This window comes from Mandrillus leucophaeus, unplaced genomic scaffold (genome assembly GCF_000951045.1).
Source record: "Mandrillus leucophaeus isolate KB7577 unplaced genomic scaffold, Mleu.le_1.0 Scaffold857, whole genome shotgun sequence".
In the NCBI taxonomy this organism is placed as follows: domain Eukaryota; kingdom Metazoa; phylum Chordata; class Mammalia; order Primates; family Cercopithecidae; genus Mandrillus; species Mandrillus leucophaeus.
In genome coordinates this window covers 323,235-337,134 of record NW_012109330.1, presented here as the reverse complement: position 1 = coordinate 337,134, position 13,900 = coordinate 323,235, and the positions used below count along the sequence as shown (strand labels likewise).

Genomic DNA, 13,900 nt, shown 5'->3' with positions numbered 1-13,900 from the left:
ATCTATATCAGACAAAGGTGAGACTGAAGGTATGATTCATCCTGAAGCAAACTGCCCATCAGTTGTACAGTTTGTATTTTTGTATATTAGCCTCCCAAAGGCTAATTTTTGTATTTTTAGTAGAGACAGGGTTTCACCATCTTGGCCAGGCTGGTGTTGAACTCCTGACCCGTGAAACTTGTGAAACCAAACAAGTTATGCACTTCCAAAATACAATGGTGGGACGGGCACAGTATAGACATTTCCATTCCAAAAAACAGAAATGGGAAAGATGAAAGGGGATTCCAACTAAGTCTAAAATACAGGCAAACTTCATGATATATATTTATTTAGTTATTTTTAAAGAGTAGGTCTTAAGGCTGGGGATCCTACCACCTCGGCCTCCCAAAGTGCTAAGATCACGCCTGTAATCCTAGCACTTTGCGAGGCTGAGGTGGGAGGACTGCTTGAGGCCAGGAGTTTGAGACCAGCCTGGGCAACATGGTGAAACCCCATCTCTATAAAATACACAAAAATTAGCTGAGCATGGTGATTTCCAGCCTGTAGTCCCAGCCACTCGGGAAGCTGAGGCAGGAGGATCACTTGAGCCCAGGAGGTCGAAGCTACAATGAGCCGAGATCATGCCACTGCACTCCAGCCTGGGCAACAGTGCAAGACCCTGTGTCAAAACTAAGTAAATAGAGGGTCTTGCTCTGCCACCCAAGTTGGGGTGCAATGACGTGATCATAGCTCACTACAGCCTAGAACTCCTGAGCTCAAGCAATTCTTCTGCCTTAGCCTCCCAAGTAGCTAGGACTATAGTCATGTGCCACTGCACCCAATTTTTTTTTTTTTGGCAGAGATGGGTCTCACTATGTTGCCCAGCTGGTCTCAAACTCCTGGCCCCAAGCAATCCTCCCACCTCAGCCTCCCAAAGTGCTGGGATTATAAGCATGAGCCACTGCACCCGGCCTAGATATTAAAGCTTGAAAACAATTCTCTTTGGCTCTAACCTGGGTCCTACAGGTCCAATGTTGGGGACATTCCCAGACATGCTGGGATTGTGGTCTTGCTCTGCAGCCTTGCCAGAAAGTGGGTAGGCCCCCAAGGATCTGGGTGGCCTTTCTTCCATGGCTTTGGGTGATGGTCCCTCCTTTTGAAATTGAGGAGGCAGCCTTGGAGATCCCTGAACTGCCTTGTCTTAAAGAAGAGCGCACATATGCAATCGAATAGCTCTGTGGTCCTTAAAATCTGAAAGCCTTTCCTCATTGGGTTCAAACTGGCAGTTTTCCTGTTGGGGTAACTGATTAAGTTCTTAGTTCACACCCATGCTAATCTCTTTATCAAATGGTCACTCGGCCACATCCTAATTATTCTCAGTTTGTGCAATTTAGATAGACTGAGAATTTTCCAAATATTTAAGTACTGCTTTCTTCTTGCTTAATAATTCTGTCCTTGAGTCATTTCTCTTTTCCCACATTTTACTACCAGCAGTCAGGAGGAACCAAGCTGCAACTTCAACATTTTACTTAGATATTGTTTTAGCTAAATACGCAATTTCATTGTTTGCAAGTTGTACTTTCCACAAAACACTAGAACATGAATACAATTTGGCCAAGTTCTCTGCCACTTTATAACAAGCATTGTTTTTTCTCTATTGTCCAATAACATGTTCCTCATTTCTGCCAGAAACCTCATCATAATGGCCTTTGTGGTCCACATTTTAATGAATATTCTACCATGGATTACTTAGGTATTCTCTAAGATGGAAGCTTTCTCTATAGCTCTCTTTTCTTTCTGAGCCTTCACTGGAATCGTCTTTAAGTTTCATTAACAGCTATGTAGGCTTTTTCAAGCATGCACCTCAAAACTCTTTCTGCTTCTACCTATTTTCTTTTGTTCATTTTGCCATGATTAAGCCACCATAAATTATAACATAAAAGTAACAAGGATGATGGCAAACTCTTAAAAATATTATTGTTTTGTAGTTTTTACTAATTGAGAAAGCTTATATAATCTTCATTATGCATGGATTCTATATTTGTAAATTTGTTTACCTTCTTAAATTTATTTGTAACCCCCAAATCAATACTCATGGTGCCTTGCTAGTCATTTACAGACATTTACACAGCAGCAAAAATGTGAGTCACCCAGTGTACCCATTCCCAGCTGAGGTCAAACAAGCTGATTTGTGTTCAGTTCTAACACTATAAACAAGTGTCCTTTTCGCGGTCTATTTAGTGCTAGGTTTTTGCATGTTCATGCTTTTTTTGGGGTACTTTTTCTATCTAAATGGCCTCCAAGTGCAGTGTCAACATGCTGTTGAGTGTTCCTAAACGCAAGAAGGCTTTGATGTGCCTCATGGAGGAAATATGAGTATATGAGACAAGCTTTGTTTGGGCAAGAGTTGTAGTGCTATTGGCCATGAATTCAGTGTTAATGAATCAATAATACACATTAAATAAGGTATCTTTAAACAGAAACACACATAAAACAAAGTTATGTATTGATCATTTGATGAAAATGAGTGCTGTGACCAGAAGTTTGCATAAACCTAACCCTATATGTCCCTCTAGGAGCAATGGTTCACTATTAACTAATTCAGTATTCATGACAACTTTACAGAACATAACTATCACTAATAATGATAACCAACTGTACTGAGATTTCCAGGTAAAAGATCAATAGGGAGAATGTAGTTTATTAAAATGTATCAAAAGAATCATGGACCTGAAACTACTGCTGGGTAAAATTGGCAAGATTTGAATTCATAATAAACTTAATTCCCAATATTTCAGTCTCTTTTTTCCCCACTACCTGATATTACCTTGTGTTTTTATTTAAATATTTTGTATTTTATCATTATTGGGAAAGGATACATGTTTTCTGTAGAAATTTTGAAACTACAAGTGGGAAAATAAAGAGAGTAAGATATTGTAAATAAAATCACAGAACTTTTAATCAGAAGGAACATGAATATGTATTTGGGGGTCTTCATCTTACTCTGATTGACAACTTGACGTGTATAAAAGTGAAGTTGTATTAAAGGTAAAATGCCAGCATCACATTTTAGTATACTTTTTCTTTAAAAAAAAAAAAAAAGCAAGAAAATATATGTTGTAAATGGAATTTATGCCAACCTTGTAACTGAAATATGCAGTCATTGTTAACAATCTACTGCAGCGAAAACTGAACTCAGCATATCATAAAAAAGGTTGTTACATAAGATGCCTTGAAGACGCTGGTTTACTGCACTAGCAGCACTTTGCATTGTATACCTTTAAGTTATCCTTTTTTAAAAATCTCAATCCCAGCACTTTGGGAGGCTGAGGCGGGCGGATCACGAGGTCAGGAGATCAAGACCATCCTGGCTAACACAGTGAAACCCCGTCTCTACTAAAAATAAAAAAAAAAAATTAGATGGGCATGGTGGCAGGTGCCTGTAGTCCCAGCTACTTGGGAGGCTGAGGCAGGAGAATGGCATGAACCTGGGAGGTGGAGCTTGCAGTGAGCCGAGATCGCACCACTGCACTCCAGCCTGGGCAACAGAGCGAGACTCCATCTCAACAACAACAACAACAACAAAAACTCAAGTAACATCCTGAAAAACTTACATTGACTATGTAACATATTTTAATGCAAAACCTCTTATAGATTTCCCTATTGATTCCCAAAATTTGAGCAACTCTTAATAGGAAATTAAAACCAGAAATAAAATAGCCCAGCAGTCTTTGTGATATTAATAATTAGGTATACAATATTGGTGTAGAACAATGCCTACATTTGCTTCACTAAGTAAATTATACAATGAAAAGCTGGACTTAAGACATCATAAAACAAAAAGATGGAAAATATCTGTTAGTCACCAAAAATCAAATTATCATCTTAATTGTAGCTAGTTTATTTCTTCAACTTCATATGTGCGAGACAAACATACTTTATAATCCATTATACAAACTAATATTCCTTATAAGAAAATCAAAATTAATACTATATAAACATGGTTCCTTTAAATGGAAAATACGTATATGTGTGTGTATACATGTACACACAAACATATGTATACACACACATATATTTGTGTACATATACATACACATATATATAATCTCCCAAATCCTTCAATAATTCTTTTTCACAGCTTAAAGACAGAAGTATACTCCCTCTAACTCTGCATATCAACAGGGACAACCTCCTTCTATTCTTGTGAGACTTCATGCTGTAATACACAGAGCAGGTGGCATGTGATTTGCTGTTTTTTATTTGAAATCCAAATGAACCTTTAACCATATAAGATTTAGTACGCAAAGATAGTCTAATGAATAATAAAATCATCAATGCTGTGAAAAACAGAAAAGTCCTCAGAGTGGGTTCAGTGGGCTTTTAGTGGTAATTGGGCAACTTCAACATACTCAAGACCCATTTTGATCAAACTGCGTCTTTCACTTTCTCATTTCGGAAACAACAGTTGCCTCTTGGTTGGCATGTTCAACATGGTTGACTTGGTTGGCCAGTCACTTTAGGCCAGGCCAGCCCAGTTGGAAAGGCAACAAGGCATATTTACAGTTTCTGCCTAAACTCTGGGAGCACCTACAGAGTCAGTTGCCACTTTGTGGCAAGGAAGAGATAATTAATATTCAAAGTCAATGTGGTTAAAAAAAAAAAAAGAAACAAAAAACTGCTGGGTAATATGAAAAAAATGTTACCCTGGTAATATTATACTATATCAGAAACAAATAGAATTGCACTCTAGTAAAGTATATGTCAGGAAAGCGGGGTTTTTCACAAGACTAGACAAAAACAGGCTGAAAAAAGGCTGAGTCTGATGGTGGTGGTATTTAAACAGTGACATGTCAGTATCGGTTCTCATTTTGGTTTCGATTGTCTTAAGTTGTTGAGGCGTTAGGTATAGAAAATAATTCAATCTGGAGAAAGAGGCATTTAACAAACAGCCTTTAAAACATGCTGACATCCATCGGAGCGGAGGTTTTCCTTTGCTACTAAAAAGTGAATTGGAAATAAACATTCCCTATCACACAAATGTGTATGATATTTATCACAGTAGCATTAGTTACAGTGAAAAAAACAGCTACAAGCTAACTGTCCAATGGAACAATGATAAATTATGTCAATCTAAAAAAATGAGGGGTTACTAGCAGAGTTAAGGTATGAGTACTGGCCAATCAGCATGGATGTAGGTCATAATGCCAGGTGTTAGTAACATTTGCATGTTGGCAGGGGCTAGGGGGTGCAGTGTGCATTTGTAGAAGATGTGGAGGCATCTGGGGGCAGGCAATCACTTTTTAGCAACTGGTGTGGAAGGCTTCAGATTCATTTTAACAACTGGTACAGCAATGCCAGTACCTGCTGGCTACATGCCATCCCTGGTCATTGGCATGGCAGCAGCTAACAGCACCCAAGCTATTCCTCCATGCCAGGCACTGCAGAGCATACCTCACAACAGCTCTGAGGTGGGCATTATTATTGTCCTTTTACAGATGATAAAAAAGACTTAGGAGGTTAAATGACTTTCCCAAGTTCATTCTGTTTGCAATGACAGTGCTGCGATTCAATCCTAAGCCTACTTGCCAACAAAGCTTGGCAACATTTTGCTATTCCACATTGCCTCCCAATACTCTACAACTATATGATACAACATTAAAGGGGAAGGTCAAGATAATAAATGACAAATGAATTAAGATTACACTTGGCTGTATGAACTTTTTTCTTTCCTTTAAAATTTTCAAATGTCCTATAATATGATTATACTGCTTTTATAATGAAACACAGGTTGGTAAGAAAAACTATCATGAGGAGATATTTTATTTTTTTGAGAAAGGGTATCGCTCTCTCACCCAGGCTGGAGTGCAGTGACGTGACCATAGCTACTGCAGCCTCAACCTCCAGGACCCAAGAGATGCTCCTAACTCAGTCTCCCAAGTAGCTGGGACCACAGATGTGCGACACCATGCCCAGCTGGGGAATGGGCAATTGTGAGGAGGGGAATTTATGAGAGCAAACATTCTTAAACACTGGAAAGAGTTACTGAAGCAAAGTTGCACATTTTAAAACGCATTTTTCTCTCCCCAAATAGGATGCTTTTCATCTAAAATGGTTCAACTACTGTTCTGATTGAATAAACAAAGTCACCTATTATAGCTCTTTCTAGCACCAAGACTCTAAAATATAGTCGATCCTGTATCAAAAAAAATTTTAATTATCCATCCAAAAAAATTATAAAGAAGCCAAGACATTCATTCATTTATTTGATTATTATTTACTGCCTACCTACTACATGTTAGGCATTTGGCTAGATTCTGGGGAACCCAGTTAGTCAAGAACCTTGCCTTCATGGAATTTGCACTGTAGTTCTAAGATAGCAATTCCTGGTTGGCCTAAAGGTATTTGTTGCCTCTCTGGGACAACATCAATGTACTGAAGGGCAGAGACTTCCGGCTCCATGCCCAGGAGACGTAGTCAAAGTTCATACCTCATGGGGAAGAGAGGTTAGGCTAATCCATTTCAGAGCTTGAACGTGGGTTCACTCCCACTTGGGCCAAGAACAGCAGTCAAATAAAGAACCTTGAGAAAGTACCATGACTCCTGGGAGATACCCTGACCCTAGGGTAGTTTCTATATCATCTGCTGGGAGGTCATTATTTCTTTAGGTCCCTAGGGGAAAATGAGACAGACATAAATGATTGAGAAGACACAATCATTCAGCAATCTCTAGGAATTAGTTGGTCTTGATCTTACTGTTAAGGAACGGAACCTACTTTTTAATCAAGTCATACCTTTGAGAAGACAACTCTAAAACTTCACCAATGTCACAGTATAGGTTGTGGTTCCAGAACACAAGTTACCATCATTATCACCAGTGTGAACACTACAAAGCATTTTGGTAGGTCTGACCTGACAGCCTCCTTCTTACGTAAAAATAATCTGCTTAGGCCTCAAAATGCTGTATAAATAATATTTGCTGGGAAAGTACAATGAAGATTTTTATTTCAGGAATATAAAAAACCATTTTGTGCTCAAACTTAATAGAAAGACTTTTTAAACTCCATACTACCTTCCCACAAATAAATATCCATATAAATGAACATAAACACACAGCACTATAGACTCTTTCTTCATCTTCCTTTATTGTTCTGCCCCTCAGTCAGGTCAAACCAACCTCTTTGGAACCAGGTTCCTTTTCATACTTCTTTCAGTTGCTAATTAGATGTTAAGGCCAGGCACTGTGGCTCACACTTGTAATCCCAGCACTTTGGGAAGCCGAGGTAGGCAGATAGCTTGAGCCCAGGCGCTCAATACCAGCCTGGGCAACATGGTGAAACCCTGTCTATCCAAAATACAAAAATTACCCAGGCATGGAGGTACATGCCTGTAATCCCAGCTACTTGGGAGGCTGAGGTGGGAGGATGGCTTGAACCTGGGAGGGAGAGGTTGCAATGAGCCGTGTTTGCGCCACTGCTCTCCAGCCTGAGTGACAGAGCCACATCCTGTCTCAAAAACAACAACAACAACAAAAAAAGTAGACGTTAAAAAGTGTGCTGGGGGCTGGGCACAGTGGCTCCCGCCTGTAATCCCAACACATTTGGAGGCTGAGGCAGGCAGATCACTCGAGCCCAGGAGCTCGGTACAAGCCTAGGCAACATGGGGAAACCCCATCTCTACAAAAAATACAAAAAATTAGCCGGGCGTGGTGGCGTGTGCCTGCAGTCCTGGCTACTTGGGAGGCTGAAGTGGGAGGATGGCTTGAGCCTGGGAGGCGGAGGTTACAGTGAGCCAAGATGACGCCACTGCACTCCAGCCTGGGAGACAGAGTGAGACCCTGTCTCAAAACAACAACAACAACATGTGCTAAGTGTGACAGTCTGGTGAAAACTTAAGATGGCTAGAAGATCTTTTACATCAACTGTTACACGCCATCATGTCTAGAAAAGGGAGAATCTACATTCTCAGTATGTTACTTAGTCAAATGCTCCAACGCGTGTTATTGATCTCACCTTCGATATAGCTTGGACTGTCCGAAAGTCATAATTACCAGTGGTACATGGAAGGTAGTCAAGACTAGAATGACCTGGAGAGAGAAAAAAGCATTCCATAAATCAAAAAGATACTCCAATCACATGCTGATATGTGTTCAAGATTAAGCCAACACCTAAAAGACTTTTGATATCCCTACTTTGTAGTACTCCCCAAAGTCTAGAAAGATCTAGGTACTAGGGTTGAGAATGATAAGAAAGTCCTCAGCTCATTTTGTTGGGTTGATCCCCACCGCCTCCATTGAAGCAGTGAGGCTGACTACTCAAATACACATTAAAATAAAAGAAGGCTTTAACTATTTTGTATCCATACTATTGTAAGATACTCTCAGGCAAGCACCCTCTCCATTTTCTCCTTATAGAAGCTAGAATAGCGTGGGTGTTCCCCTAGAGGTCACTGTGTCATGTCTGTCTCGTCTTTTTCTTCTCCTTGTTGTTGGTTCTTCATGAAATTCATTTTTTCAGTACTTTATCTACCAAAAACTATGCATGAGGAAATGATTCTGGATGGATTACTACAAGAGTCTAGGGAGTCTCAGAAAGCCATATGAGAAATCTTGAAGATGGCTGGGCACCGTGGCCCATGCCTGTAATCACAGCACTTTGGGAGGCTGAGGTGGGCAGATCACTTAAGGTCAGGAGGTCGAGACCAGCCTGGCTAACATGGTGAAACCCTGTCTCTACTTAAAACACAAAAATTAGCTGGGCATGATGGTACATGCCTGTAGTTCCAGCTTCTTGGGAGGCTGAGGCATGAGAATTGCCTGAACCTGGGAGGCGGACGTTGCTGTGAGCCAAGATTGCACCACTGCACTCCAGCCTGGGTGACAGAGCGAGACTCTGTCTCAAAAAAAAAAAAGAAAAAAAGAAATCTTGGAGATACCAACTATCTAAGATAAAAGGGTAAATCATGGAAATTAGGGTACAACTCAAATTCTAGAAAAAACTGAGCTATGCTTAAAGAAATTCTACTAGAAGTTTAAAAATTAATCAAAATAAGAAATTTACAATTTGCTTTTCAGCACCAATATTTTATTTCTTTAGGCTTCTAATATAATTATCATGTGCCTCAATGAAATGACACATGCATTATGGAATACCAGGAGGCAGGAGATGTTGCCTCCGCTCTTGTTCAAGCAGGATATTAAGACAGCCAGGCAACAAGTCCTGATTTAAGACCAGAGGCCAATGTATCCTCAGCATGCCCTCCTAGTGGAAGCCCAGTTGTATATCAGGAGGGATAAGGAGCTGACTGATCCCCCTTCCAGTCCCCCAATCCTGACAGTACCTCCTTTGTGGTAGGGGCAAGGACAAAAGATGAACAACCATGAGCCCATGGGCACCACAGTCCCTCAACACACCTGTGGGAAAGGACACAGGAACAATACAGTTTGGAGGAAAAGTGCCAGGATGTTTTTAATGGACATTTTCTGTTTCTATATAGGGGTTTTCCCAAGTATTGTGAGCTTCCCTTCTCAATACAGAGCACTCTCTTCCCTCTTTCTTCTTGCTCATCTTGATGCTAAGCAGCCACCAAGGACTGAAAAAGTGTCCATCTTCCTGCTGTGGAAGAAGGTGATCAGAAGACGTTCCCGGCCAGGCGCAGTGGTTCATACCTGTAATCCCAGCACTTTGGGAGGCTGAGGCGTGTGGATCACCTGATGTCAGGAGTTTGAGACCAGCCTGGCCAACATGGTGAAACCCCATCTCCACTAAAAATACAAAAAATTAGCTGTGCATGGTGGTGGGTGCCTGTAATCCCAGCTCCTTGGGAAGTTGAGGCAGGACAATCGCTTGAACCTGGGAGGCGGAGGTTGCAGTGAGCCGAGATCGCGCCATTGCACTCCAGCCTGGGCAACAAGAGTGAAACTCCGTCCCTACCGCACCCTAAAAAAAGATGTTCCCAGTTCTAAAGCAAAACCAACACAACTACAACTTCCTGAAAGTCTGTCTTGCAAACATTTCCTGTGATTGAGGCTAAAGACAGTTTCAGGAAGAAATGATACTAGGTGCTTAACCGCCCCCCAAATCTGTTGTCATCTTCTTGCTGGGTTGAAATAACAGACTCAAAATATGACTTACCCCAGTGCTATCTCCAACCCAGGACAAGGATACTGAGCCTCTGAGATCATCAAACACATGCTATAAGGGGAAAAAAAATTAATTTAGAAATGACAGCTACTCTCCTTCAATCTTTGGCTTCTTTAAATATCTGAACTTTATTACTGTTCAGAGTAATTAAGTTAATAATTATAAAGGGGATATGGATTCCCAGTACAAAATTTGGGAGAGATGGGATTTAACTACTTAATATGAATCACAAATAACCTGGAAATTTAAATTCTCTTTTACACAAAGTAAGCCAAGCAGATGAGTTTTCTTTACTGCACCAGATGGGGAGATGGGATAATCTAATTGCTTTCTCCAACAGAACTAAATATAAAGGTATAGCAAAGTATTTTTAGGATGCTTTAAAACAAGAGATCATAGCCCACACTGGCAGGCGTAATTGTAACCAAATCAGCATAATTTAAATTTTTCTGGGCATCCTTTACAGTATAGCTGAGAAGTTCATAACTGGATTCCTTTTACTTCTAGGCTAGCTCACTCAAAATGACAAGGGGCAGAAGCAAGAAGCAAATGTCTTTGTTTCACCTTTTCATTTAATAACCATAGTAATAATGATAATAATAAAACAACCTCACTAGAGTTGCAGTGAAAGTAAGGAGGTAAAAAAGGGAAAACTGGTATATTATACTCAAAATATAGTAAGCATGTTAAAATATAGTTATAATCATCATTGTAGGTGGTTTTGGATTTGTTTTTTAAATACTTCCTTTCTCTACTTATACAATAATATATATTCATTAAAAGAGATGTAGACAATTATAACAAGGTATAATAAAAATAAGTCATTCACAATCCTACCACATAGAGATATACTCAAGGTTAATATTATATGTATTAATACAATCTTCTGTTCTCTATCATTTTTGTAACTGATTAAAAAAAAAAAAACCAAAGAGGCAATAACTGCACTTGGCAAAAATTTCAAACCATATAGAAATTACATACTATATAGAATCTATATAGCAAAAAGTGAAGATCCTTCTCTTTTCCAGGCCACATGTTCACCACCCAAGCCCCATTTCTTAGACAGTTTAATAGTTCAGTATATATTTCTAATAATTGTTGATGATTATGCTTTTTTCTTAAGACTTATAATCTTACTAAGATTTTAAAATCTTAAACATGCCTTGCCCTCCCATATATGAGAAGCTCCTTAGAAGCCAGGGAATGTAACTTTATATTTCTTGGTACTCCCTGTGCCTACCACAGGAATACTTTGCACACTCAGTAAGCATTTGTTGAAAATGATTACACATCCTTCCCAAACCACAAACTCAACCTCAAAATAGAACATGTCTAAAAATGGTTGGGATGTCAGCTACTCGGTCACTCAAGCCACCAATCCCAACATAGAAATCTAAAGAAACAGAACTCAAAACATGAACTGTTTTGTTTATCTTGGAATTTTCTCTTGTAGTCTTGAACGGGCTTCTGAATTAATTCACCTATGTGATTTCCCCTCTGGACCATAAGTACCTTTGATGTCAAAAGAATCTCTCACACAATTTCTGTAAGTTAGTACAATCAGTGCCTCACGCAGGTCTTGCTCCGTAAATAATGGTTAACTCTCAAATGCTCGGCAGAGCTTCTCACAGCCTCTGCAGGACAGAAGGGTTATTCAGATATGCAGGCTTGCCAGGCATCTGAGAAAAAGTAGGGCTGCTAGAGCTTCTGAAACCGGAAGCTTAAAAGTGACACAGCAGTGTGTCTTATATGATATTTCACACATAGCAAAACCACACATTCTCTTGAGTGAGCATAATGTCTGAATTGACATCAATGAGGTCCTTCAGGAAAAACAGGAACATCCAGAGCTACCACAAGCACCAGGCAGATCACAAGGGCTAAGATCACAGTCATTTAAACATAGGTTATCTTTCCAAGGAAGGTCCTTGTCATAACTGACTAAGAGAAAAGAAAAAGCCCATCAATTATGGCACTGGAATTAGTGGTTGTCTTCATCAGGCTGTAAGATATCAGTCTTGAGCCAATCAGGACTGCAACTTTTACTTTTCAGGCAATGCTCTACACAGCTGACCCAGTCAATGCAGACTGGCATTACCCACATTTTCCTATTCCTCAACTATAGAACGAGGATTGTCACTGGCAACTCTCAGCTTCACTGAAACAACTGAAATGGTAATGGACCTCATTCATCATCCAAAGAGTTCCTTTGGAAATGTAGCAAAACTGTGGTTTTCTACTACCCTTAAGCTTCCTTCCCATCCGCTCCAAATAACCAGTGAAGATTTGCTTTTGAAAATGGGCAAACTCACTGAAAAACTCATCTACCTATAGCAAATGCAACTAATTTTTTAATATTTCAGTCTCTAACATTCTTACACTGGTGAAAGTTCAAAAAGAAAAATCAAATGAGATGTTACAGCAGGCCCAAAGGTTAAGCAGAAAGAAAAGGTCATATGGAAAGGAGATAAATCCAGGAGAACTAGGGACCCAAGAGTACAGATTCAATCCTGGCCTTTCAATGGCAGAAAAAATATGGATGTCCAGGAAACGGCGGACAACCTGGTCATGGTTAGGAGACAGAATTCACAAGTCAGCACAAAGCCATCAATCCTAATCCAGAATCATTTCTAATATTTAAGACAACATACATGTCATTCTACACTGCAGTGGCATCTTAGATCTTTCAAAATATGTATTACAGCACTTTTAATTGTAGCCACAAGAACCTTGCCTGTCCTCCCCACTAGACCTGAGGTCCATCTGGTAAAGGAATCAAGCCTATACATTTCAGCAGCTAACACACAGCACAGTGCACAGTGGGCACACACAATAAATATTGAATTCTTGAAGAACTACTTATAAAGTTCTGAAAAAGAGGATGATGAAGTAAAAAGATAAGGCCAGGCCCACTTAACTTCCCCATGACAGACATGGGTATGAAATGTAAAAGTTCATTTCAGAGTGGACTTCTGCTTCTGGTCAAGATAGAGTGACAGGGATCACATTTACCTTTCTACGGGAAATAGCTAATTAAAAAAAAAAAAAAAAAAAAAAACCACACACACAGAATAGGCTGGGCGCGGTGGCTCATGCCTGTAATCCCAGCACTTTGGGAGGTTGACACAGGTGGATCACGAGTCAGGGGTTCGAGTGAAACTCTGTCTCTACTAAAGATACAAAAAATTAGCCAGGCGCGGCAGCACACCTGTAATCCCAGCCACTTGGGAGGTTGAGGCAGAGACTTGCTTGAACCCAAGAGGCGGAGGCTGCAGTGAGCCAAGATCGCGCCACTGCACTCCAGTCTGTGTGACAGGGTAAGACTCCATCTCAAACAAACACACACACAGAATATATGAAATGACTGTTTCCAAGATATTGAACACCAGGCACAAAGGACGACGATTCCTGAAAGAAGAGGAACTGAACGAGAGTACCCTACAGCTTACTGGCTTACTGCCTGGAGAGAATTTCAGGCACAGTACAGGGGAGGGGCACCCAGGCAGAGCCCAGAGTTCTCCCTAAACTGAAGAGAGGAAGCTGATAGTCTGGGGAGGCCAAAGAGGTTCACAGGGCAGAAGATTAGAGCAGAAAGACTTACAAAGAAAAAAATTTCTGGAGATCTGAGCAGTGGGCCTCCCCTGCCACCCCACCAAGTCTTCCGCTGAACACCAAACAGCACACGCATGTGAGGAAACTACCTGAGGCCAGGGAAATAATTACCTGAAAGGATGGCAGAGAACAATACTCAGACCTCACACAGGAACAGGAATAAT

General features: G+C 40.3%; 1 protein-coding gene across 1 annotated transcript in view; it reads right to left on the bottom strand.

Annotated features, from left to right (window-relative positions):
- The window catches only part of SORT1 (sortilin 1), an 84,833-nt gene that overhangs the window by 54,760 nt on the left and 16,173 nt on the right, over window positions 1–13,900 (bottom strand). Inside the window, 2 exon segments of the mRNA XM_011968717.1 lie at window positions 7,992–8,065; window positions 10,113–10,172. Of these exon segments, the coding sequence (XP_011824107.1) occupies window positions 7,992–8,065; window positions 10,113–10,172 (134 nt within the window).